At 45.8% G+C, this 25,897-nt stretch overlaps 3 protein-coding genes and 1 non-coding gene across 4 annotated transcripts; 1 reads left to right on the top strand and 3 right to left on the bottom strand.

The window, feature by feature from the left end:
* Positions 1-6,361: 6,361 nt before the first annotated feature.
* On the bottom strand, positions 6,362-7,214 carry LOC4333139 (uncharacterized). The gene has a single exon (XM_015773572.3). It carries the CDS (start codon positions 6,974-6,976, stop codon positions 6,437-6,439), a length of 540 nt encoding a protein of 179 aa, XP_015629058.1. The 5' UTR covers positions 6,977-7,214; the 3' UTR covers positions 6,362-6,436.
* A 655-nt stretch (positions 7,215-7,869) lies between these two features.
* On the bottom strand, positions 7,870-7,968 carry LOC112938473 (small nucleolar RNA SNORD96 family). The gene has a single exon (XR_003241672.1). It is a non-coding gene; the product is annotated as a small nucleolar RNA SNORD96 family (small nucleolar RNA).
* A 3,343-nt stretch (positions 7,969-11,311) lies between these two features.
* Positions 11,312-13,707, top strand: LOC4333134 (PLASMODESMATA CALLOSE-BINDING PROTEIN 3). Its single transcript, XM_015773292.3, has 4 exons — positions 11,312-11,655; positions 11,821-12,054; positions 12,237-12,270; positions 13,192-13,707. The coding sequence occupies exons 1-4, from the start codon at positions 11,586-11,588 to the stop codon at positions 13,418-13,420; spliced, it is 567 nt and encodes a 188-aa protein (XP_015628778.1). The 5' UTR covers positions 11,312-11,585; the 3' UTR covers positions 13,421-13,707.
* Positions 13,708-15,793: 2,086 nt separating this feature from the next.
* On the bottom strand, positions 15,794-24,845 carry LOC9266575 (probable acylpyruvase FAHD1, mitochondrial). Its single transcript, XM_026023798.2, has 7 exons — positions 24,679-24,845; positions 24,376-24,550; positions 23,392-23,444; positions 16,636-16,698; positions 16,447-16,497; positions 16,225-16,342; positions 15,794-16,146 (listed from the first exon to the last, which is right to left on the bottom strand). The coding sequence occupies exons 1-7, from the start codon at positions 24,793-24,795 to the stop codon at positions 16,031-16,033; spliced, it is 693 nt and encodes a 230-aa protein (XP_025879583.2). The 5' UTR covers positions 24,796-24,845; the 3' UTR covers positions 15,794-16,030.
* Positions 24,846-25,897: the final 1,052 nt, after the last annotated feature.

Below are 25,897 nucleotides of genomic sequence, written 5' to 3'. Positions count from 1 at the left end.
CGGATTGTCGCCAGAATCTGCGCCTTCCATACGGCGTGATTTGATTTTCCTAGCTTCTCTGATACGGGCTGGCCAACTAGGGGGTTGCCGGTATTGTTCTTCGACGAACTCGCCATGGCGTCGCGCTCAAGAGATTGGATTGGATCGGTCTCGCTCTGATACCATGTAAAACGGAATGAGAAGCGTTGAACCCCTGTACGGGGCCGCACCTTTGTTGATATAGACAGAAAGAGCCTCTGCCGTGGCGTGTACAAAGGATAGGACTAATCTCAACAACCTGAGACAATCCTGGATATAGAGATAGATAAAAGAAAGTACATGCAGTAACAGAACTAATCTATCTCTATAACAAACTAACTAACATTATCTAACAAGAGTGATCCCATTCAGATTAACTTTGCCGATTGCACATAACTTTGTTTTTAAACAACACGCATGCGACAAGCATGAAAAAAAATACATACGGGGCGGATCCAACATGGGGGCGGTGGGGTCTCGAGCCCTCATTACTGGCGTGAAGACTATGAGAGACCCCATGAAGGCCCCATTAAAATTTTTTACCATATGTAGATGGGAGGGGGACTGTAACTCTATTTTGCTCAGCCCCCACTGCTATTTCTTTCTAGTTCCGCCACTCTACAGTCCTGAAAGGCTTTATATAGCCAGAAAAAGAAAGAAAACCAACACCCACACCACGTATCTACGACCGAATCCCGCCACTGAATATCAAAGGAGAACACAACATCCTAGGGTAAACGATCTTCTAAATGGCGCTGTCCTAATGTGTCAGGACGTGGTTAATTTTCAGCTGAAAAAAAATCCATCAAAAAGGTAGAAAAGTTCACGTAAACAATATCCCAAGGGGAAAGCGGTGGCAGCAAGCATTGCTACTGTTGGCCTGATGGGCTAGGCTTACACCCGTAATCTTTTTTTCTCCCGTGTTCAGGCTACCAGGCTACCTGGCAAAAATAGTGCCCACTACCAACTGCACACCTTAGATGCACGACAACTGTTAGATTAATGGGCTAGGCCCAATTAAATCCTAATAAATTCCATTGGCCTACATTAAGTGCTATGGGTAATAATACCACCTTGGAAATTTAAGTGAAGAGGTCTCAACTTAAATACGGAGCTAGTGGAGAGTCTCTGTTGACCGGTTGAGATGGTGCGCAGACAACCAGGCGAGGCGAGGCAGATAGTTGCTGCGCGTCGGTTACGAAATTAAACACCGCGGTTGATGACTCTGAACGTTACTCTCGCGCTCACATATATATACTCCGCAGCGACCAGAAGAACAGAAGAAGTTCTTCCCGACCTCTCTTGCACTTCGAGTTCCTCCTCCTCGGTTCATGAGCTGCAGAATCCTTCCTGGGTTCTGTTTACCTGCGCGCACAGGTGTACGGGATGAGCAGGTGCCTCCGAAACTCCGTCCGCTTGAGAACCTGCACGGGTAGGCGGACGATCAAGTTTTTGGGTAGCGCTTCAAGCGCGACTGCTCTTGTTCTTCACGGCTACTACTGCTGCATCGACGCCTTCATCAAGATGTCGACGGAGATTGGAGACAAGACGATGAATGACATCAACGGAGGCAATACTGCCTCAAAATCCAGCGGTGGGACGTTCTCGAGGTATACTTTCATTCTCCCGATTCTATTAGATGTTTCTTTGTTAATACTCTTCGTAATAGCAGCATTACGTTACTATGTAAATGTTGATGCTTATTTTATATTAAGCATACTCAAGTTGTATACATCTAGTACTGTCACTAGATCTACTCATATTGTAAATATCATGTTTATTGTCTTAATATTTTGGATTAAAATATGCCGAATTATGACCAAATTTCCAACAACAACCACGCCAATGCCTCGTCACCTGCTGGCCATTAAACTGGAGCTTGACACTCGGCACGCTCTAGAGTAGGGATAGAAAGGGAGAGGTTGAGAGAGAAGAATGGATCCCCTCTCCCCGCACTAGCATGCCTGTGGTCATCTTGTGACGGCAAGGCGTTGCCGTAAAAGGACTATCATCTAGATTGGGGCTCACTGCAGGCTTGCAACGCCCCTCTCACGGCCCCATTGTCGTCGTCGCCTCGCATCGTCGCTCACGGTGGAACTCCCGCCGGAGCACCGTCCTCTCATCCGTGCCCCTGTTGTTTGCACCATGACGACCTTTCGACGGTCGCATGTACCATGTCGGCCTTCCGATACCACCGGCTGCGCCTCCGTGCCGTGGGCTCCCACCAACCTTTGTACCACACCAGCTGCACCCTCCACACCGTGCGGCCTCCTGCTGCCGCTGGCTGCATCACTCCACAGCACGCCTACTCCCGCTGCCGCCAGCTGCATCGCCCTTCACCAAGCCACCCCGACTGCGACCCTAGCCAAATCCAGCCTAGGGCGGCCGAATCTTGTGGGGGGAGGGGGTGTCAGTTCCTGATCCGTGGCTGCTCTCGTCAAGGCACGTCACTGCCGCCTAAGCTTCGCTACTTCTACCCGTGCTGGAGACCAAGTGTGTCACTGGATTATGGACCCGCCACTGCCTTCCTGGCATGTCGCGCTCCGGTGGTGGCGCGGCGGAGTAGGGGGGGAGTAGGGATTTCCCTATGTTGCTACGCTCGGGGGAGGGGGTTGTGTTTTTGGGAGGGGAGTAGCTATATTTATGGCGCCATATTTTTTATCAAAAAATAGTTGGTATGTATTTACATTGTAAGTTCCTAAATTACATATGTAATTTTAGTGTATTTACAATGTAAGTCTTGAAATTACATATGTAAGTATCTAAATTGCATATGTAATTTTAGTGTATTTACAATGTAAGTATCAAAATTACATATCTAAGTGCTAAATTATACATGTGTAATTACTGTGTAAATAGAGTAGTTACATTCGTTGATGACCAACACGTGTCATGCAAAGCAAAAAATAGTCGCAAACTTAGGAGCAAGTTGTTCGATCAGCTTATCAAATGTACTTTGCACGAATCATGAAGAAGATTAGATGGCAGATCGTCAAACTGACTGTATTTAGCCCAGAAATATGTCGACACAATTTTAGCAAAGCCGTTTTGGGAGAGTTGAGTTAGTCGCCTGTAAATCCGATTGCACGTGATGACATAAAGAAAGGAATATATACCTCTGAATTGTTCAATCTTCTCGCCGGTTTTTATATTCTTGGATCAGATCAACACTCATCCTCTGTTTCCTACCCTCACTTAACGCTGCAGCTGTGCACCCACCGCGGATACTGGAAGCTAGCAGCCAGCGCCACGCTTGCACCACACATCATCCCCATCCCCATGTAATTAACTATGTAAGCATATGCTTGAATAGAAGTTGAAACAACAGTACCATGCAGGCAATTAATACAAGGCAACGGCACCGACTATTTAATTAGTTACAAACTAATACTCGCTCAGGTTTCGTAATTTTTTGACGTTTTAAATAATAATAACACGGTTTTTAAAAAATATTTTTTGAACGTTTTTTATTATAATATATACAATAATGAAATGCATGTTATTTTTATTATAGTATTTTATAAGATAAATCTATATATGTTGTTCTAGTGTCTTTAAAATGTATATTTTTGATGTTATCTATAGTGACTACGGGAGAAGTGTACATTAGTACTGGTTGATAATTCCTTTTTGTCCTGGATGTGCAACCGGTACACACAATAAAAGTTTGATTTCAATCTTATTTAAAACGTAAGAATTATAAAACCGAAGTGAGTACGAGGCAACGGTACACCCATACAAGCCAGACTGGCTATTCATTACTTTGAATGAAGCATGCATTTCCGTTACTCCGATCCATTAATTCCTTCCCAATTTGATGATTATGTTTATGTTGATTCTATATTAATTGCGCGAGGGACACATGGATTGGATTTCCGTTACGTACTCCATTCCTTCACAATTTTTTGATTACATTTGTGTTGAATTCTATATTGCACGAGGGACGCATCCATTGATTTGTCTGAATTTTTTTGATTATGTTGTGTTGAATTCTATATTGCACGAGGGACGCATGCATTGTATTTCTGTTACTCCATTCCTTCCCATTTGTTTTTTTTTTACGTTTGAGTTGAATTCTATATTGCATGAGGGAGTACACATCCATTGATTTGGCTTAATGATACCACCACGTTTTAAATATATAGTGTTAATGTTATAAGTAAGACATACCGACTTAGAGGGGCCCACCATATAGCAAGTTTTATATAGAATCATGTCTGATATACGAAAGGTATTCCGAATAAGGAAAAAGATGCAGAGTCCTACTTTAGGCACTACAAGAACTATTCGAATCGTGTCCATACTCATCTCCCTAGTTCTATTTGGACAAGGGATTACCCAAGAGTATAAATACAAGACTCCCTAGAAGGAAAATGGACACGTCGATCTAGACATATTTAGACAAACCTAATGTAGTAGCCACAAAGGCCAACATGTGGGATCTAGAGACATCTCCAATCTCACTGAGTTTAATTTTGAGAAATTTAGAGACTACACTAGAAGTTGACCAAACGTGAGATATCCATGCTACAAGGCCGATGGGGACTAGATTAAGTCAACACCAGTTTCGGCTAACAGGAGTATGACTATTACCTGTCAATTAAGAGGCCCAAACGTGTATAAAAATAACTGTCTCCCCTCTCTTTTACCTCAATCCTGCATATTGCCTGGCACCAACGATCCATGTAATCTACAATAACCATAATCGGGTAGCAAGTCTTGAGTAAATAATATATCTTTGAGTATAGGCCGATGTGTTTAGAACAAAGCTTACTAGAAAAATAATTTATCGCCATGAAAAAATCGTAGCAATAATGCTAAAATTGTGGCAATAGGTACATGTTGCCACAATCTTAAAATCGTTGCTAGCCGTGGTAATAAATAGCGTGGTAATAGGTTATTGCAACGATTTTTATTTAGTTGTAACAAAGTTTGATATTGCCATAAAATGGATGTAGCAAAAAAATATATTGCACCACTTCACGTCGTTGCAATAGATAACTATTGCCACCATTCCATGTGTGGCATTAGTTCTACGTACCAAATTAAATGTTTCAATATTAATTTATCATCCTAACTATTTTCTTTTGATATCTTATCATGGCTAGGATTCAAACCTAAGATCTCTCCCTCACACACGCTCTCCATTACCAACACGCATACGCATCAATTTTGTTTAAAAATACATAACATTCCATTGAGTCTGCCTATCCGAGATTTGAATCATGAATTTGAATATTTAAAAGATTTTAAATGAAAAATTTAAGTTGTAGAGCTCTAAATTTCATACAATATTTATCGTAATCCATGTTCATATGAAAAGAATAAGTCAAATTATGATATGATATTTTTTTATTGCAACGAATTTATTGACCGTGGCAACAGAAAATAGTAAAAAGTACCATATACTATGCAAATTGCCACATAAATTAAAATTGTGGCAATAGAACATGTTTTTGCAATAGTAATGTTTTTTTTGGCAATAGCTCATTTCCTATTTCAACAAAAATACTGAATAAAACAACGATTGTAGATTGTTGTAACAAAATATAGTTATTTACCACATAAAAATTATCATTGCGATAGTACAGTATATTGCTACGAATTATTTTTTTTGTTGTAATAAATTGGTGGGCCATAGCTCAATTATCTTGTAGTATATTATCGAAATTCTATATAAGAAAAAAATAAGCCGATATCGATAATAACAAGATGGAGTATAAAATTCTAGTAACTTGTAATTATAGACAACAATATAGATAGACCTAACCGAAACATTATTAGATTGCATATGACAATTGCAATTCCTAGCCGATTATACTGAATTTTGTGAGTTTAACCGATACAGCGACTTAAAACATGATAAGCGGATACATCATCCATTGGAACTCCGATGAAACTATGATAAGAACCTATTGACTTGAGTAAATTTAATAAACACCTGATAACCTAGAAGATTAGACCTAACCAGGACAGTTCAGGATTAATAAGATGCCACTACTACGAAAACCATCTTTCGTGGCGGCAATTTTAGGTCTTCGCTGGCGGCATTTGGCGTCACGACAAAGCAAAGGCCAGTTAAGATCAAGATCTTCATTGGCGGTTATCGATATTTCTTTTCTGGTGGCTATCTTAAGCTAGTCGCCAGCAAAGACATATCTTCGCTGGCGGTAGTCTTAAGACCACCGCCGGCGAAAATAATTTTCGCTAGCGGCTTCCTTTCAAGGGCCTCTAGTGAAATTATTTTCGATGGCAGCTGTGTTATGCCAACCGCCAGTGAAAATAATTTTCCAAGGAAAAAAATAAATCCCTGAAATCTCTTTCTACCGTCTCATCCAGTAAGTTGCAAAAAAAATGAAAATGGACATTAACATAGCATTCCAGCGTCACAAATATCAACACATTAACAGCTGAAGCATCACAAGACATCATCATCACAAAAATCCGCCGGCCGCCGTTGGCCCAAGCGAACCCGTCGCCGGCGTTGTCGCACTCGACTCGAGGTTGCCGTCGTCATCCTTGAAGTGGCCGATGAGAACCACCACCGCCGGATCTGCCTCAACGCCGCTGCAGCCGAGCCCTGTCGGCCTCCACCGCCTCCGCCTCGACGCCGCTGCTGCCGAGCCCCACCGGCCTCCACCGCCTCCGCCTCGCCACTGCCGTTGCAGAGCCCCGCCGCAGCCTCCACCACTCCCCGCGTGCCAGATCTGAGAAAGGGAGAGGGGGTGGTGACGGCAGGGGAAGGGGAGGAGGGAGGAGCGGGGACTTGGCTGCGGTGGATCCGCCGCCGGATGGAGTTGCCGCCGCCACATCCGTCGCTGGATCCGCCACCTCGCGCACTCCCTGTCGCTGGATCCGCCGCCCTGACGTCTCCTCCGGATCCGCTGCCTCGTGCCTCCCCATCGCCGGATCCGCCGCCCTCATGCCTCCCCGTCACCGGATCCGCCGCCCGCGTCATCCTCTTCCTCCACCATGACGCCACCCCGCGCGCCGCTGTGGCCGAGCACCGCCACCCCGCACCGCCGCCGAGCCACCCCTCCCCCGCTGCCTCGTGACGCAGGCCGCTGCCCACCGAATGGAGAGAGAGAGAGAGAGGGAGAGGGAGCTGCGGAGAGACCGAGGGAGATTGGGGCGCCTCGGGTGATGAGGCGGAGTGAGGCGTACACGCTGCTCGGCACGAGGATTGAGGAATCACTGACAACTTTGATGAGGAACGGGGAGCTTTGTTTGGCTCCGCGTTCTTCAGTTTCTAGCGGGAGAAGTATACGTGGCTGGGAATCTCTGATGTGGAAGGGGGAAGGCGAATGCCATGTCACGCACTGTGGACACCCTTAGGCCAGTCACAATGGGGGTTTCACTGGTGTGTCATGCACATTTAATAGGGGTAAGACTGAATAAAAAATGATTATTTGCATGAAATGGGGATGAGAGAGAAGGAAAGAGTTTCATCCTGGTGAAACTCGTCAGCGTCGTTTCCAAGTCCTCGGTAACAGAGTGAAACCCCCGTTGAGGCCGATTCGTTTCATTCACCGGATCTCTTGCGTCCGCCTCCGCCGTGCGACCTCCGCATTCTCCCGCGCCGCGCCGGATTTTGGGTACAAATGATCCCAGCAACTTGTATCAATTAAATGCTTTGCTTAGTCTTGGAAACGTCAAAGTGAAACCCCTCCACTGTGGGGATTGTTTCATAAAAGATTTCATTTGAGAGAAGATGGTATAATATTTTGGGTAGCCGTGCAATGACACTAGCCATTGTGACTGGCCTTATAATGGATTTGTTCCACCTCTGTGTAGAAAAGTACCCCCAAAAGTTGAAGGGATAAAAAGGAACACTTTCAGAGGATTGGCAATGGACATCAGAATTGCAGAGTTGGCAGCATGGCCCAAGGCCATGCCAATCAACCCCGAAAGATGGTGGTGTTTTTTTCTTGCAGTTTTTCATCACCGTCCATTCCCCTGACGTAAAGGCATTAAGGCATCAGAACACAGATCGTGAAGAAAACTAGAAGAAGGGACATCAAGAAGTCAGCTTTGCTCTCAATGGCAAACGGCAAAGTGAGAACCAGAAGGAAGAAAAAAGAATCAATAACTCAAATCTGCTCGTCATGAGAAAGGTCATGTCCTGCCGAAGCTGGTCGAGGTGGTGCGGCGTGAGCCGGTGCTGCCACCGCTATCGCTGCGGTGCTGGCTGGCCTCACTGCCCGTGTCGCCGTCACCATCCACCCTGTAGTTCGCCATCCCAGGCCCAGCCTCGCTGTTGTCCAGTGAGAGAGAGAAGGGGGAAGAGAGGGAAGAGGGAGAGGGAGAAGAGTTGGGCCGCTGATATGTGGGTTTCATGTAAGTTCCACTCGTCACATCAGCTGATATCGGCCCAATATACTGCCGAGGGAACAAAGTTGATACTTGACACATTATTCTGAGTTGAAGGATGAGCTATTTGGATTCAGGGATGAATTTTAGACTCGACGATAAATTGAAGGACTTGAAGTGAACTTATTTCATTGGAGGGAGAGGAGACCGAAAGGAAAAAGAAAGGAAGAGGAGGGAATGGACCAGTGGGGAGAGAGCAAGGATGGCAGAGAGGGAAAAAGAGTTCGGTTGGATTCAGCCCAGATTAAGGGGAGGGTTTTCTATTTGGTTTTTCATTTACATAATTCCTTAAATAATATATATATATATATATATATATGTATTACTATCTCTATTTCATATTATAAGTCGCTTTGATTTTTTTTAAAATCAAACATCTTTAGATTTGACCAAGTTTATAGAAAAAGTTAGTAATATCTGCAACATCAAATTAGTTTCATTAAAAGTTACATTGAATATATTTTGATAATATGTTTGTTTTGTATCGGAAATATTGTTATATTTTTCTATAAACTTAATCGGACTTATAAAATTTTGACTAGGAAAAAAAGTTTGAAATGGAGGGAGTATTAAAATTAGCAATTGAGCTCTAAAAAATCCTATAAAAATCTGGAGATGCAATCTATTAAGGGAAATTTTATTTCCCAAAATTACTTCACTTGTAAATTAATATGTACTTTAATATAAACTGTAGAAATAATTTATTAATTCCTGAAAAAAAATCAGTGTGTGACATCTATTTTATTACAAGAAAATTCACACGAATAAGCTAAACAAATAAGCCAAAAAGTAAATTGTGAATAAACACGAGGGGGACGGCGACACGATAGCAGAGTGAGAAGAGGAGGAGCAACGGTGGGGCGGCACGCGGGGATGACGGCGGCGCGAGAGGAAGGAGATGTGGTGAGACGGGGCCAACCCTAGCTCCCAGACTGCTGCTCCTGGTAGAGTAGAAAGGAAGAATGGTGAAATTTTGATGGATTCAATCGGGAGGTATGTTAGGCAAATACAAGTTTTATTCATAAATTATTTTTTGTTTGAATTTATTTTTTGTTTGCAAATATGATGTTTGCCCTTATTCCATGAATAAGCCAAAGGATGGGACCGTAGAATTCCATGATCCTCTTACTTAAACTACACATACGCATGCTCCATAAAAAGTGAGTACAATCTCATCAATTTTTTCATGCAGTAATATTAAAGAGATACATTGTGTCTGAGAGAAGGGGAAATGATAATATTGACAAGATATGTAAACTGAGGTGAACCCTTGAAGCCCCTTGCCATACGATTGATTGAGTATTAATTATTACATACTTGAAAAATATATTAATATCATTTTTGAAAGTAATTTTCCTATAGAACTTTTTTTGGCAAAATACGTATCGTTTAGCAATCCGGAAAACATACACGCAGCTCTTATGTGTCTCGTTCAAAGGAATGCTGCCTTAGGGTATGCTTAATTTTCATAGTCATAAGGTGTGGCCATAACTATATCTTTTTTGTCTTATACTCTCTCCGTTTCAGGTTATAAGATGTTTTGACTTTGGTCAAAATCAAACTGCTTTAAATTTGACCAAGTTTATAGCAAAAAAAGTAATATTTTCGACTCAGATAAATTTATTATAAAAATATATTTAATTATTAATTTAATAAAACTAATTTGGTAATGCAAATATTACTATATTTGTCTATAAACTTAGTCAAACTTAAAACAGTTTGACTTTGACCAAAGTAAAAACATCTTATAACCTAAAATGGACGGAGTATCAAAGACTACAATGTTTTAGGTCTCTTCTTAACCTTAAGCTAGAGCCCAAAAAAAATAGCTTTTCACCCTTTTAGCACAAAAGATAAAATACACACGCACATATAGAAAAGATGTAAAACAGTTTTATATTATTTATGGCTAGCTCTATGTTTAAAGTTAGCCATAGCCATATTCTCTTATGAGCTTATATCTACCAATGCATAAAGTTGGACTAGAAATACTAAGTTATTGGTAATGTCAACTTTACATGCATGTTGGAGATGCCAAATGTGACATTTCACCGAAAATGCTAGATCTTTGCGAGGATATGAATCCTCCAAATTTCTAAAATTGCAAGAAGATCTTTTATCTTATGATAGTCTGCTCCAGTCTTCTTACGAAGCATATAAGTAGTAAGCTCACCCCAAAATAAGTGCTTTCTTCTCCGACTTCCCTAGAGCCTCTAGTAGCACAGCCGAGACAGTAACAGGTTCTTCACTCTTACCGGGATGGAGCGATAGAAGTATGGAAATAGGATACGGTAGTAATGAGACGAACCGTTTGAATAGGTGTCTAGTAGAAGTTTTTTTTTAAGAGAAAAGGTGTCTAGTAGAAAGCAAATGTGTCTGGTAGAAGTGCAACTACGTATGCAGCTAAGGTATCCTAATGAACAAACTATTTGAACCTGGATTCTACACGACATGATCAAATCGATCATGCACGTACCATCTATATTCATTACTCCGTCCCTTAATATAAGAGATTTTGACATTTTACTTACACTATTTGACCATTCGTCTTATTAAAAAATTAGAATTATTATTTATTTTATTTGTGACTTACTTTATTATCCAAAGTACTTTAAGCATAACTTTTTATTTTTTATATTTGTATAATTCTTTTAAATAAGACGAATGGTCAAACAATATAAATAAAATATTAAAATCTCTTATATTAGGAGATGGAGTACCATCTATCTTCATTCTTCATCTCTTTCGATGGAAAGACCGTGATAGGAGAGCAAACAAAAAGGACAAGAGAACGAAACGGACAGGAAGGCGAGCATGCGAGATGCAGGGATGCAGGCACGATGCACGCGCTGGATCCAATGTGCCGATCCGACCGTTGAGCCGAGCACATTAGTAAAAACCCATGGCCCTGTCAGAACCGAACGACCACACCAGATGATCTCTCCGCACGCCGTCCTGTCAGTCGCGACCCACTCCATCGGTCCCAACCCTCTGTCTTCTTCTACCCGCGTACTACTCCAGTGTGAGAGCAGAGAGCTCTGAGCTCAGCTCATCCCCAGCTGCCTACCTACAATTGCGGTGGGTGCGGCGGCCCTCCTCCTCCCTCCCGCGCATTACAACAGCTACGCTACGGCCCCACCCAACTGCTCTTCCTACGCGCGGTCATCGTCTGCTTCTTGTTAATTCGACCGGCGGTGATGGAGTCAGCGGCGGCGTTGGCGTTGGTTCTTGCGGTGCTCCTCCTCTCCTCCACCCTCGCGGCTTCAGGTCCTTTGCCTCTACCTCTTCTTCTTTTGCTTCAAATTTCTCAAGAAATCCAACTGAATTCAATTAATCCTTCCCGCTAATTAATAACAAGGAAGAAAAGCCATGTGTTTCGCTCGAGTGTAAGGTGGCTTCTTTCATCTCATGTATGCATTAATTTCGTGTCAGATTTCTGCGTGTGCCGGTCGGAGCAGCCGACGGCGCTGCTGCAGAAGGCGATCGACTACTCGTGCGGGCAGGGGGCGGACTGCACGTCCATCCTCTCCAGCGGCGGCTGCTACAACCCAAACACCGTCGCCGCCCACTGCTCCTGGGCCGCCAACAGCTACTTCCAGAAGTTCAGGGCCTCCGGCGCCACCTGCGACTTCGGCGGCGCCGCCACCCTCTCCTCCTCCGACCCCAGTACGTACTCCCTCCCTCCCTCCCTCTCCCACCTCAAGTTAAAGATTTCTTCACCAAACGACCTGCTGGATTTCTGAGTCTTGCAGCTGATGCATTTGCTACTCTATTGTGCTATTTTTTCTTAATTTGAGTTGGTTTCTCATGCATCATGTTGCCTTGCTTGTTGCTCTCTCTGCTTGCAGGTTTCTCTGGATGCACTTTCCCTTCCAGTGCCAGGTAACATGATGAATCTCTTTGCTCCTCCTGCATTAAGTTGTGGCATACTCTTTATTTTACCATTTTAGTTTGTAATTAGCTATTAGTACTACCACGGAATACGGTCAAATTATTCTGGAAGATTAGTCAAATGTAGTACACCTGCTGAATCAGCATCTTGGAACCATTGATTGATCATGCTCCATCCACCGACACCAGTAAATTAAACTAGTACTAATAGCGAAATGCAATATACTACTATAATAATATTCTTTGCAGCTCGATTAGTCTAGATCAACTTGATGTGATAACCTACCCTCGCACTAATTACTTCAAAGATTTACTGACAAGTTTGTTGCAATGTCTGAACTGGAGTGATGTTCCTGTGTCTTTCCTTTGAAGAATCTGGCTTCCATCTTTCTTTTCCCAACCGATTTGAAACCGAGAGCTACTAGCATGCTTTTCTCTAGACAAAGTAACACAAACTTTCTACACATCCAACTTTTATCCAACCGATCTGAAATGCCTGACAATTTGTCTCCTAGTTTTGTCAGGTATTCAGAGAAGAGATTGATACAGTATTATTTTCCATAAGGCTGATTATTGCTGCCGTCTTAACTCTTACTTAACAAAAAGTTGGACAGCCTTTCTCGCATGTGCGTCATGTGTGAAGGACATAACTGACAGAACGATGAGCCTGATTTGCATTAGAAATGCACTTTGCAGCTTACAATAATGAGATGACAGGCTTTCCAAAGTGATCCCTTTCCAGTCTTGGACAACCGAATTCATAATTTTCACTCGATTAGCATGTTAACAAATCAAGCCATCAGCAGTCTTCTGACTGAATTATGCACTGTTGACTGCATTCTCTTCAGTCAGTGTAACTCGAAGCAGGAGCATGATGATCTAAAGCTCTTTATTCCACCTTTGTTCATGCAGTGCTGCTGGGACAACTGGCTTGAGCCCTGGAGTCGGCACCGGCACCGGCACCTTGAGCCCCGGAGGCGGCATCGGAACCGGCACCAATGGCACCGGGATGGGGAGCGCCCTGAGCCCGCCGGGCACGAGCAACTTCGACGGCGCGGCCGCGGAGGCCGGCTTGCTCCCGAGGGCTGAGCCGGCCATCTTCTTCACCGTCCTCCTCCTCTCGTTCTTGGCATTGCCATGAAGTGATCTCTCTCTCACTCTCCCTGTGATGGTAGAAGAAAGCAGCAGTAGATCAAACTCCTCTTTGTATTTTACTATTTTTCAGTATAGTTGATGTCTGATCTACCAAAAGGGAAAAAAATATATGAAAAGTTTGATTGGTTGGAGAGAAGAGAATCCAAATTGATCCATCTGCCCACTAGCACTAGGGATTGCTGCTAGCTGCTGTTCTTGTTGCTTAGTGTTGTGATGGTGTGAGAGTATAACTTTTTGGTTGAAGTATACTATACTATACCTTTTTATGGCTCATACTGCAGGCTGCTGGTGCATATGGTTTGGTAGGATGTCTATCTCTTTCCTACAAGGTCTCTTGTATTTCTTGTTGGTTTTCTTTTCTACAAAGTTCTTCCAAATCTAGAGCAAGATAGATGGTGGGGTTTGATTTATGATTTTTCTCTTTGAGAGAGATGAGAGAGAACTTTGGTTTAGGATTGGTAGGGTGAGGATGATGTTGGGTCCCTATCAGGGTCAGGGTGTTTTATTCTTGCATTGTGGACGGTGGTGAGTGATTGCTTGTGCCATTTATATTCCCAACGAAATCATTAATTTTTTTAAGGACTTTAGACCCACATGATATGGGTCATCGATCATCCGCCGCCGCTGCATGCAATTAGCGGTGAGGTGAGGAACATACCCGGTGGGCGCCGAAAATGCCTCGGCGATTTTGTCTTGATTGAGTGATGCGATTTGGTAAAGTGGCACATCTCACAGCACCGGCACACATCTCTAACGTACGTTCTGCGGTCCTCATCTCGCTTTGCTCTTTGTCCTGTGGACGAAACCATGTGGCTTCATATGGGATTGGGATTCGGTGACATTCCCCGTGACATTCTCGATGACATCGAGAAGTAAGGGGCAATTGTATTTTCCCTAAGAGTAAACTCGGACACCACCATTAACATCATTTAAAACAAAATAGTACAGACATATGATAGAGAGCAATCACATAGGGAAAAGGTTGACTGAAATTAAGTGAAAAATGCAGCCTCATAAGTTTAGCAATCCCATTGCTAACCTTCTGTCAACAGAAAATTCATCCCTAATCAAATCTTAGGCCACTAGATGTGCTTCTCGATTTATGCTTCAGGCCTTTCTCCTCTAGCTCCACCGGATGTGCTTCTCGATTCGTGCTCCAGACCCTTCTCCTCTAGCTCCGGTGACCTACTCTTCTTCTCCGGTACCAATGACACCCCGAAACACCGATGGAGGAGCTACAAATTAGGGTCCCGGGTTACGGCAGGGGTGAGAGACGAGTTTGAGGAAGGGAAAAGAAAGGGGAGATTGTCGACCTTAGAAGAATGGCCATAGGAGGTGGCGAACCGGCGGTGGGCAATAGAACGGGTGGGCTACGATGTAGCGACGACACCACTTAGGCTGCGTTCGTTTGTGCCGGTTGGGAGTACATCTCTCCGGCACGAAAAAGGAACAGCTTATTATCGCATAATTAATTAAGTATTAGTTAAAATTAACTTGAAAAAGGATGAATATAATTTTTTAAGCAACTTTCCTATATATTTTTTTAAAAAAAACACACCATTTAGTAGTTTAAAAAGCGTGCGCACGAAAACCAGGGAGAGGTTGGGAACACAAGCTACTGAAGCAGGATGGGAGTGACTAGTGGCCTAGTGCTATTGGCAAGGGTAAAGTGGAGCATCGAGTTAGGAGGTGGTGACCGATAACGACGGATCAGGCAGTAGGGAACCGTTAAAGATGGGGTAGAAGAAAGGGACGGTTTGCAGAGGCACCTCGCCTCCGCTAGCCAGGGAGATGGTGGCCAGCCAGTGGGCCTCGCCAATGCTGTTAACATTTTTTGGCCAGCCGGTGAGGTTGGGCAGTAGTGCGTTGGAGTGGTGGCGGTGAAGGTGCGGTGACGAGAGGTATTGAGGAGGCGTTCAGTGTGAGTGCATGGTACTGAGGGAAAATGAAGAGCTGAGGAAAAAAAAGAGGAAGGGATTATGGTTTGTATATTTGTATGAATGTCAAAGCGATTCAACCGTTCAAGAAGTGTAGAATTTTAAGGGGTGCTTTATGTCAACTACATATAGACAGTAAATTTTCTTTTAAGTCTAATCGCTTAATTTTGTTGCAACATAATAAAGCTAGCAAATCCAGGACACAACTTTAATTTCATGACGGAGAAAATCACACGAAACTATAAACATATACGGGATTACAAATGTGGGATAAAGTACGGTCTGGATTTCCCAAGAACAGATCGAGGATTTTCTTGATACTGCTCTCGAAGTTCTACATGAAAAGTATCACAAGTGATCCATAAGCATATATTAGACAGGCATATTTTTAAAGAATATCTACGTTTTCGTGCACTATGTCATATGGGAAGCCTGTATTTATAATGTATATTAGCTTCAGTACGGGCAAGCCAAGAATATTGTGCAGGTATAGTCCAGTTTCATGAAATTAATGGAGCAAAGTATTTCTTTTAGTTGCGCCAATAAATAAATGCATGCAACCCTAATATATTTTTTTATTGCCTAATCGAGTCAAGCAGAACAATATACTGATATGCCTGCAGAAGACATTGCTTAGTATTAATCTCTTGCCTATCACATTAAGTAGAAAATGACCGTTTGCGCTTCTGAACATCAAACTCAACATCAACGAGGCCGGTTATACCAGCTTTGATCTTCTGTCCTGGTCGTACTGGGCCTACACCCTCAGGAGTACCTGCAGAGGAATTCATCAATAACCCCCACAATCACAACTCTATTGCACAACAAACTGTTCTCCAAAAATGTGATTTACCGGTCAATATAACATCACCCTCCATTAATGTCATGATGGAACTGATATAACTGATTAGAGATGGTATCTTAAATATCATATCACTCGTAGATCCCTTCTGCCTAAGTTCATCATCAACCTGGACAAGATTTCTCTATGCTTGTTAATAATTTTGTGTACTTTCTACCTCTTAGGGGGCAAATGGATAGATTCACTACATGTCTACGAATTGGTATAGTTTACCTTTAGCCAGAGCTCTAGATCATTAGGATTAGCGACAGCTGATTTTGGAATCTGTTCAATAGAGCAAGAACCATCAAGGAAAGTCAAATGCATTGGATGCGGCAATGGAATTATGCATTTCATATTCAGTAGAATGACATGGGAAGCATTCAAAGAATACAATCCACGACCAACAAAAGGATTGCTTACCACTGCACTAATTGGAGTGAAGGTGTCCTGTGCTTTACACAAAGTCCAAGGAAGACCCGCAGACTGCAGAGTACATTGGTTTCTAAGTATAAAAAAGAAGTGCAAGACTGAAGTATTATCTTAGAGCATCTCCAACAGCCTCTCTACTCAGGGCCTGTTTGGAAAACAGGGACTTATTCCAAGTCACTATCACATCGGATGTTTGGACACTAATTTAGAGTATTAAACATACACTAATTACAAAACTTATTCCATAACCTTAGACTAATTCGCGAGACGATTCTTTTGAGTCTAATTACTGTTGGAAATAAAACGTGTGCCTTGGTTAGTTAAGTTAGTTAGTCAGTTATTTCTGCATTTGTTTGATTCAGTCATGCATGAGCTTGCCGATATCTGTGGCAGTCGTGCTTCAGTTGAGGGTCGCGAGAATAGCTCGTTGAGCCCGCATCGTGCGCTGAGAGCGTGATGCACGTTGAGCGGCTGTGGGGATGGATGCAGCAAATTGCCAGCGTGAGAAGCGGTCCTGGTGGTTTTGATTTCGTTGTAATCCCGTTTGTTATATAAAGGAGTAAATCAGAAAAGCAGCAAGCTGTTGCCCTTCGCCAAAATTCCTCTGCTTCCTCTATTTCTTGTGTTTGCCAGATCAGCTACAGTGCGTGCGTAAGGTGCTCGTCCAGGATCCTCACGATCCTTGGGTTCCCTGACAATTGGTATCAGAGCGAGGTTTAGGAAGTGGACTCGTGATCGTGCATTAGAGGGAGTTCTGATGCCGCGACGTCGTTCGTCTTCGCCGATTGCGTGCTCTCCTCTCGACTCCGGCGGCCGCGCTTCGGGCAGCGGCGGGGGTGACCACAGGCTGTTTATACACCGCGTGGTGAAGGATGGAGGCGACCCGGTGAACTATCCGCTGCTGACAAAAACCAATTACAACGATTGGGCACTACTGATGAAGATCAAGCTGCAGGCTCGCAACCTGTGGGCGGCTGTTGAGCCGGACGGCATGGAGGTGGTGTTTCACGAAGATCGGATGGCACTCGATGCCATCTGCAGCGCGGTTCCGCCCGAGATGATCGGGACCCTGGCGACCAAAGCGTCGGCTAGGGCGGCGTGCGACTGCATCAAGACGATGCGCGTCGGCAACGACCGCATTCGCAAGGCGAGCGCGCAGAAGGTGCGCGCGGAGTACGAATGGCTAGCGTTCCGCGCCGATGAGACCGTGGAGGACTTCGCTCTGTGTCTGACCACCATCACGAACCAGCTCGCCACCTTGGCGATCCTAAGCCCGCAGACAAGGTGGTGGAGAAGTATCTTCGCGTTGCACGTCCCAGGTTCAACCAGCTCGTTCTTTCAATTGAAACTCTTCTCGACATTTCAACCTTGTCACTTGAGGAGGTCACCGGGAGGTTGAAGGCGGTGGAGGACTCGGGCCAGACGTCGTCGAACACCTCCGGGACTCTGTACTTGACGGAGGCCGAGTGGGAGGAGCGCTGGAAGAAGAAGGATCTGGAGGCGAAACGTGGCGACAGCGGCAGCCCGTCGAGCCGCGGCAAGCGCCGTGGCGGAAAGGGGCGCAACGGTGGCGGCAGGGCCGGGAGCTCGGAGTCTGGCAACTCTGGGCCGGCTCGCAAAGATGACAAGTGCCGAAGCTGCGGCAAACTTGGGCACTGGGCAAAAGACTGCCGAAGCAAAACCAAACGTGATGAGCAGGCGCATGTTGCCTAGGAGGAGGAAGACGAGCTGACTCTTATGCTGTTCACCGGTGGCTGCGTCGACGACGTCGTCGCGCCGACAGCAGAACATGCCGCGCCCACGCTGCTCCGTGCTGAGGAGGTAGAACTGGTGGAGAAGAAGGTGTTCGCGACGCTAGATGATGCTGCGGATCATGATCCCGGGCGCTGGATCATGGACTCCGGCGCCTCCAACCATATGAAAGGGAGCAAGATGGCGTTCGCCGACCTTGACACGAAAATCACCGGCAACGTTCGACTCGGCGACGGGTCCGTTGTCCAGATCAAGGGCCGCGGCACAGTCCTGTTTGCCTGCAAGAATGGTGAGCACCGCACTCTGAAAAACACGTACTATCTCCCTCGTCTTGCAGCCAACATCATTAGCATTGGATAACTGGATGAGACCGGCTTCAAAGTGCTGGCGGAGGATGGCATTATGCGGGTCTGGGACGAGCAGCGGCGACTGCTTGCCAAGATCCTCCGCACCCCTGGACGTCTCTACGAGCTCGACATCACACTCGCACGGCCAGTCTGCCTGACTGCGCGTGCCGGGGACAACGCCTGGCGGTGGCATGCGCGCTTCGGGCACGTAAACTTCACAGCACTGCACAAGATGGGACGCGAGCAGCTAGTGTGGGATGCCACTTATTAAACAAGTGGAGCAGGTCTGTGAGGCTTGCTTGGCGGGAAAGCATCGCCGGAACCCATTCCCGCAGCACACCGAGCATCGCCACAGTGAGCCGCTCGCGCTCCTGCACGGCGACCTCTGCGGACCAATTTCTCCACCGACTCCTAGCGGCAACCGCTACTTCCTCCTCCTCGTCGACGACTACAGCCATTTTATGTGTGTGGCCTTGCTACCCAGCAAGGACGGGGCGCCGGCGGCAATCCGCTGGATTCAGGCGGCGGCGGAACGCAAGAGCGGGCACAAGCTTCGCACTCTCCGCACAGATCGGGGGGGGGGGGAGAATTCACCGTCGGGCATTTTTAGGAGTACTGTGCCGATCTGGGCGTTCGACGCGAGCTCACTGTGCCCTACTCTCCCCAACAGAACGGCGTCGTCGAGCGTGGCAACCAATCCGTCGTCGGCACGGCGAGGAGCATGCTCAAAGCGAAGCATCTGCCGGGTATGTTTTAGGGGGAGGCCATTACTAATGTTGTTTACACGTTGAACAGGGTCTCGTCGAATAGCGTGGAGGGCAAGACCCCCTACGAGCTCTGGAATGGTTGCACGCCGGCCGTTCACCACCTCCGTACATTCGGCTGTGTCGCTCACGTCAAGGTGGCTACCCCGGCGCTCAAAAAGATGGACGATCGCAGTCGGCCGATGATTTTCGTTGGCTACGAACCAGGCTCGAAGGCGTACAGGGCCTATGATCCGGCGGCACGGCGCGTCCACGTTTCGCGTGACATTGTGTTCGACGAGGCGGCCGAATGGAGCTGGCGCGACAAGCACGATGGCGCTGACACCGACTTCGTCATCGACTATACGTCGGTGTTCCACGATGCCACGACGCCGGTGGGACGTTCAGCTTCGGGGGAGCTGGCCTCGCCGGGTGCGGGGCCATCGTCGCCATCTGCCCCAAGTCCGGCGTCACCAGGTCGAAAACCTTCGGTGCGCAGTGTCACATCGGAGGTAGAGTTCGTGTCGCCACCAGCCAATGCCGAGGATGATCTCGACACCGACCACGATGACGCCCCGCTTCGTTTTCGGAGCTTGGAGAACGTGCTGGGTCCGGCCATGACGCCGGGGCTAGCAACTCGCGACGTGCAGGAGGAGTTGTTGATGGTCAGTGGTGAGGAACCGACATCGTTCGCTTAGGCTGAGCGTGAGGAGGCCTAGCGACTCGCCATGCTTGATGAAATAGCCTCCATCGAAGAAAATCACACATGGCGGCTCGTCGACCTACCGGCTGGGCATCGGCCGATTGGGCGTCGTTGTCAAGCACAAGGCGCGCCTGGTTGCAAAGGGCTATGTCGAACGCGTCGGGGTAGACATTGATGAGGTATTTGCTCCAGTTGCTCGTCTTGACTTGGTTCGATTGCTTCTTGCACTCGCTGCACAGGAGGGATAGATGGTGCACCACATGGATGTGAAGTCGGCTTTCCTCAATGGGGAGCTTGCTGAAGAAGTGTACGTCGTCCAACCGCCAGGCTTTGAGGTGGAAGGAGAAGAGAACAAGGTGTACAGGCTCGACAAGGCGCTGTACGGGCTACGCCAAGCCCCGCGAGCATGGAACATCAAGCTCGACGCCACGTTGAAAAAGATCGGCTTTGAGCAGAGTCCGCTCGAGCACGGTCTGTATGAGCGTGGCACTGGCGGCGGGAGGCTGCTGGTGGGAGTATATGTCAATGATCTGGTGATTGTCGGTGGTAATGAGGACACCATCACAGATTTCAAGAGGCAGATGATGGAGGAGTTCAAGATTAGCGATCTCGGTTCTCTGAGTTTTTACTTGGGGATCGAGGTGCATCAAGAATCCGGAGTGATCACCTTGAATCAGGCGGCGTATGCATCGCGAATTGTTGAGAAAACCGGGCTTGTGGGCTGCAACACATGTGCCACACCCATGGAGCCTCGGCTGAAATTGAGCAAGGACAGCAAGGCGCCATTGGTTGATGCCACTGAATATAGAAGTCTGGTGGGCAGCCTGCGCTACCTGGTGAATACCATGCCTGATCTTGCCTTCGCCGTTGGTTATGTGAGTCGTTTCATGGAGAGGATTGTTCGGTATGTGGCCGGGACAATTCACTATGGTTGCTGCTACATCAAGGGGGGAGAAAGGAGGCTACATGGCTACAGCGACAACGACATGGCAGGGGATGTTGATACCCGCAAGAGCACTACGGGGATTCTGTTCTTCTTCGGCAACAACCTTGTCAGTTGGCAGTCCCAGAAGCAACGTGTTGTGGCGCTCTCCTCATGTGAATCGGAGTACATTGCAGCTGCATCAGCTGCATGTCAGGGCATTTGGCCTGCCCGATTGCTTGGCGATCTCAGGAGTGCCGCGCCTGAGGTTGTTGAGCTGAGGGTGGATAACCAGTCCGCTCTTGCTCTAATGAAGAACCATGTTTTCCATGACCGAAGTAAACACATTCAGACAAAGTTTCATTTCATCCATGAGGCTGTAGAGAATGGGGAAATCCAACCGGAATTTATCAACACCGGAGGGCAACTCGCTAACATCCTGACAAAGGCGCTACCACGAATCAAATTCCAGGAAATGCGAGGGAAGGTTGGTATGGTTTCTGTCACTGAGGGACATCAGTCTTAGGGGGAGTTTTGTTGGAAATAAAACGTGTGTGCCTTGGTTAGTTAAGTTAGTTAGTCAGTTATTTCTGCATTTGTTTGATTCAGTCATGCATGAGCTTGCTGATATCTGTGGCAGTCGTGCTTCAGTTGAGGGTCGCGAGAATAGCTCGTTGAGCCCGCGTCGTGCGCCGAGAGCGTGACGCACGTTAAGCAGCTGTGGGGATGGACGCAGCGAATTGCCAGCGTGAGAAGCGGTCCTGGTGGTTTTGATTTCGTTGTAATCCCGTTTGTTATATAAGGGAGTAAATTAGAAAAGCAGCAAGCTGTTGTGCTGCGCCAAAATTCCGCTGCTTCCTCTGTTTCTTTCTTGTGTTTGCCAGATCAGCTACAGTGCGTGCGTAAGGTGCTCGTCCAGGATCCTCACGATCTTTGGGTTCCCTGACAATTACGCCATGATTTGACAATGTGATGCTACAGTAAACTTTTCATAATTATAGATTAATTAGGCTTAAAAAATTCGTCTCGCAGATTAGCTCTCATTTATGAAATTAGTTTTTTTATTAGTCTATGTTTAATACTCCAAATTAGCGTCCAAACATCCGATATGACATGGACTAAAAAGTTTTAGCCCCATCTAAACACCCCCTCAGCTCTCCAAGTTAAAAATTTGGCAAATGAACTAAAAATACTCCTCCAACAGACTCTCCATTCAACTCTCCAAACCAAATGCCTCTCCATCCAAGCCCACCCACTGGCCAATATTGGCCAGCCTCCTAGGCTGGCTATCCCCTCTCCAGCTCTCCTCTACCCGTGAGCTTCTCCTCTCCCTCCAGCTCTGCTCTGTTTCGAATGGTCGTCGTCGAGGTCGTCATCGCGAGCAGGCTGCCGCCACCGTCGCTAGCCACCGCTGCCATGTCATCGTCGCGCCCGGCCACCGCCCGCCCGTCCTCGCCGCCCACGGCCACCGCCGCCCCGTCCTCGCCGCGCACAGCCACCGCCGCCCTGTCGCCGCGCAAGCCACCGCCCCCTCCTCGCCGCGCACAGCCACCGCCGCCCCGCAGTCGCCGCGCGCAGCCACCGCCGCCCCGTCGTCGCCTCCCCCAGCCACCGCCGCCCCGTCGTCGCCGCGCCCGGCCACCGCCGCCCTGCCGTCGCCGCGGACGGCCACCCCTGCCGCTGCCGCAAGCAAAAGGGGATTGGGGAAGTGGAGGAGCACGACAATGAGGAAGAAAGTGGTATAAAGGCTGACATATGGGTTCCGCTGTTATAGACTCAGAATAGAGATGATAAATGGAGAGGCTGTTGGAGTAAACAACGAATTTGACTTGCTAAATTGAATGGAGAGTTGGCTAAATAGACATTTGGAGGGTGGGATTTGGAGAGACTGTTGGAGATGCTCTTACATTAAGAAAATGTGATTGATTCATAGAAGTATCAAGGATACAACTGCCAATTAGTTACCATAAAGTTTTCACAAAAATAATTCCAAAAAACATTCTGGTATATTTGATCAAACAAGATTGTAATAACCAATTCAAAAGGAAAAAAATAGTTGTTCTAGGAGCTTATACAATTAGTTGATATGATTGCATGAACATAATAAAGAAGCAGCCACTGAGATTATAGTGTGCAGTTTGTTGCTGAATTTATTTTATTAATTTGAATGCTGCTCTTATCTATCCTTTGAAACCACCGGGGATGATAGATGGCAATAAAGCGACAATAATGATACACATATAACAAAGACCAAAGAAAACCAGGGCAGCTAGTGCACACCTTAGCAGCAGATTGAAATTCTCTTGCTGTCATGTCCAAAGCAAGCGCATAACCTAGGAAATCGAAAGATATACCACTAATTATAATGTACTTTGTCACTGAAAGGGGAAACAGAAAACCAGTAGCTTTTTGTTGACTCGTAGAACCCACATTAACAAATACTAGCAGTAAAAGAAAGAGTAGTGGTGAACAATCTGCTACTTTAGTGTAGCATAATTTGGTATTGAACCAAACAATAATAAGATCACATTTCACCACCATGAATAGCAACCAACAGTAAAAGAAAATGTGACGATGTTAACGAATACTCCTCACTATTAAGATACTCCTTCCGTCCCAAAATAAGTGCAATTTTGCACTGTTCACCTCCAACGTTTGACCATTCGTTTTATTTGAAATTTTTTTATGATTACTATTTTTATTGTTATTAGATGATAAAACATGAATAGTACTTTATGTGTGACTAACTTTTTTAAAATTTTTCATAAATTTTTTAAATAAGACGGACGGTCAAACGTTGGACACAGATTTCCATGGCTACACTTATTTTAGTACTTTCATGTGCCTGGTCATGCCAAAACTGGCATGAAACAAGTACTAGATGGCTAAGAGCTTAAAATTACATGTTTGAATCTTTCTACCAAGCTTGTCAAATGTATATGGACAAAGTTTACTGGAATCGCCGAAAGAGTGAAAGTTATGTCCTCTAGTTGTCCACTTCCTGTCTAAGTCTCCAAGACTTGCTCAAATAGTTCCGAATGGTAACTCCAAGGTTCTACCTAGTTTTCACAGAACAAAAGCATATTGGCATGCCCTATTCGAATTTTCCGGTGGGCAATATATTTTGATTTATTTACCGGTTTTCTTTTTTCCCATGATCAGGGATATAGATGTATGGCAACTCACACGACTAATCAACTGAAAGGATGCTGCCAGTTTAGGTCCATTTTATCACAGCACATCATATATTATTAAGATAATTACCTCCGACGAAGTCCATGGCAGATGCCTCGGGGACATCGCGCGCGCGCTGGGACAAAACGACGGCGAGCTCGACCTCGTGGTGCAGCGACTCGACCGGCCCCGGCACTTCGATGGCGGCGCCGGCGACGCCCGCGTGGAGGAACGACGAGGTGGGCTTCAGGAACAGCAGCGGCTCCTGCAACCAGACGCAGCCCACGGAAACCACCGACGCCACGCCGGATCAGGCACCCCGCGCCGCGGGAAGAAGGCGACGGGAGAACCCACCGCCAGTGGTGGTTCGGGATCGGAGATCGAGTGCTGTACCTTGGGGACGGGGTTCCCGAGCTCCTTGGCGTGGGCGACGTAGTTGCGGCCGACCCCGATGATCTTCGTGCTGGCCGCCAGGAGCCTCTGCGCCGCCGCCGCCGCCGCTGCCGCCATTGCCGCCGGAGGAGAGCTGCGAGCTGCGGCGTGGGGATGCCTCGATCGATGACTCCAGCGCGTAGTCAAGTGACAAAATATAAGGCCCTGGTAACAAGATCGGCCCACTAACGGCCCATAATACTAAAACCGACATATCATGGCCCATAAGACAGACACCCTTGCCTTCCTGTGTTTTTCTCACAGGAATGAAGTAATCATGCACGTACGACGCACGTAGCAGCATGATGAATTAGAAAAAAAATATTGCCTATAATCAAACATATTATTTTCTTATATTAGAAATCTGACATCAATTTGCGGAAGCAATTCTACTTCCAAGAGGTAAATAAGTAAGGTGGCGTACTCGGTCTATGCGCTTTGGCTTCATTTTAGTGTTTATTTTATAGCTTCTTTACATGGTGATGAAATTTCCATCAGGCGTTAATGCAAAATTCAACAACGCCTATTATTTCAGGATTACCAAACAGGTACGGCAAGAGACGTGCTCACATATTGTCACAATTACTCTGTTTTGCCAGTAATGATGCCTACTAGGACATGTGCAACTTGGTTATCTCTTCTGCAGTTCTGCTTATTGATCTTACTGATTTACGGAGCTTCTTCATATATGTTTTGTTCTGAGTGGTTATGTTTATTCTCATATGAGTAGGTTGAGATTTGTATAAACCTAATGCTATGTCCAATGTTAAAAAACATGCAGGATACGATTTAATCTTATGGCTTTGTTTAGACTCCAAAAAAATTTGGTAAAAAACATCACATCAAAATTTTTGACCACATGCATGGAGCATTAAATATGGATGAAATTGCACAGTTTGCATGTAAATTACGAGACGAATCTTTTGAGCCTAATTACGCCATTATTTGACAATGTGATGCTATTGTAAATATTTACTAATGACGGATTAATTAGGCTTAATAAATTCATCTCGTAGTTTACAAGCGAAATATGTAATTTGTTTTGTTATTAGTCTACGTTTAATACTTAAAATTAAAATGTGTGTCCGTATACTTTAAAAACTTTACCTCCAAAGAAATAAGCACACACCCTATGATTGTTGTACCGAACTTTCCATTTAAGGCCGTGTTTAGTTAGGTG

The sequence above is a fragment of the Oryza sativa genome, chromosome 3 (genome assembly GCF_034140825.1).
Source record: "Oryza sativa Japonica Group chromosome 3, ASM3414082v1".
NCBI lineage: Eukaryota > Viridiplantae > Streptophyta > Magnoliopsida > Poales > Poaceae > Oryza > Oryza sativa.
The sequence above is the reverse complement of the archived record's forward strand: the minus strand, read 5'-3'. Positions and strand labels throughout refer to the sequence as shown.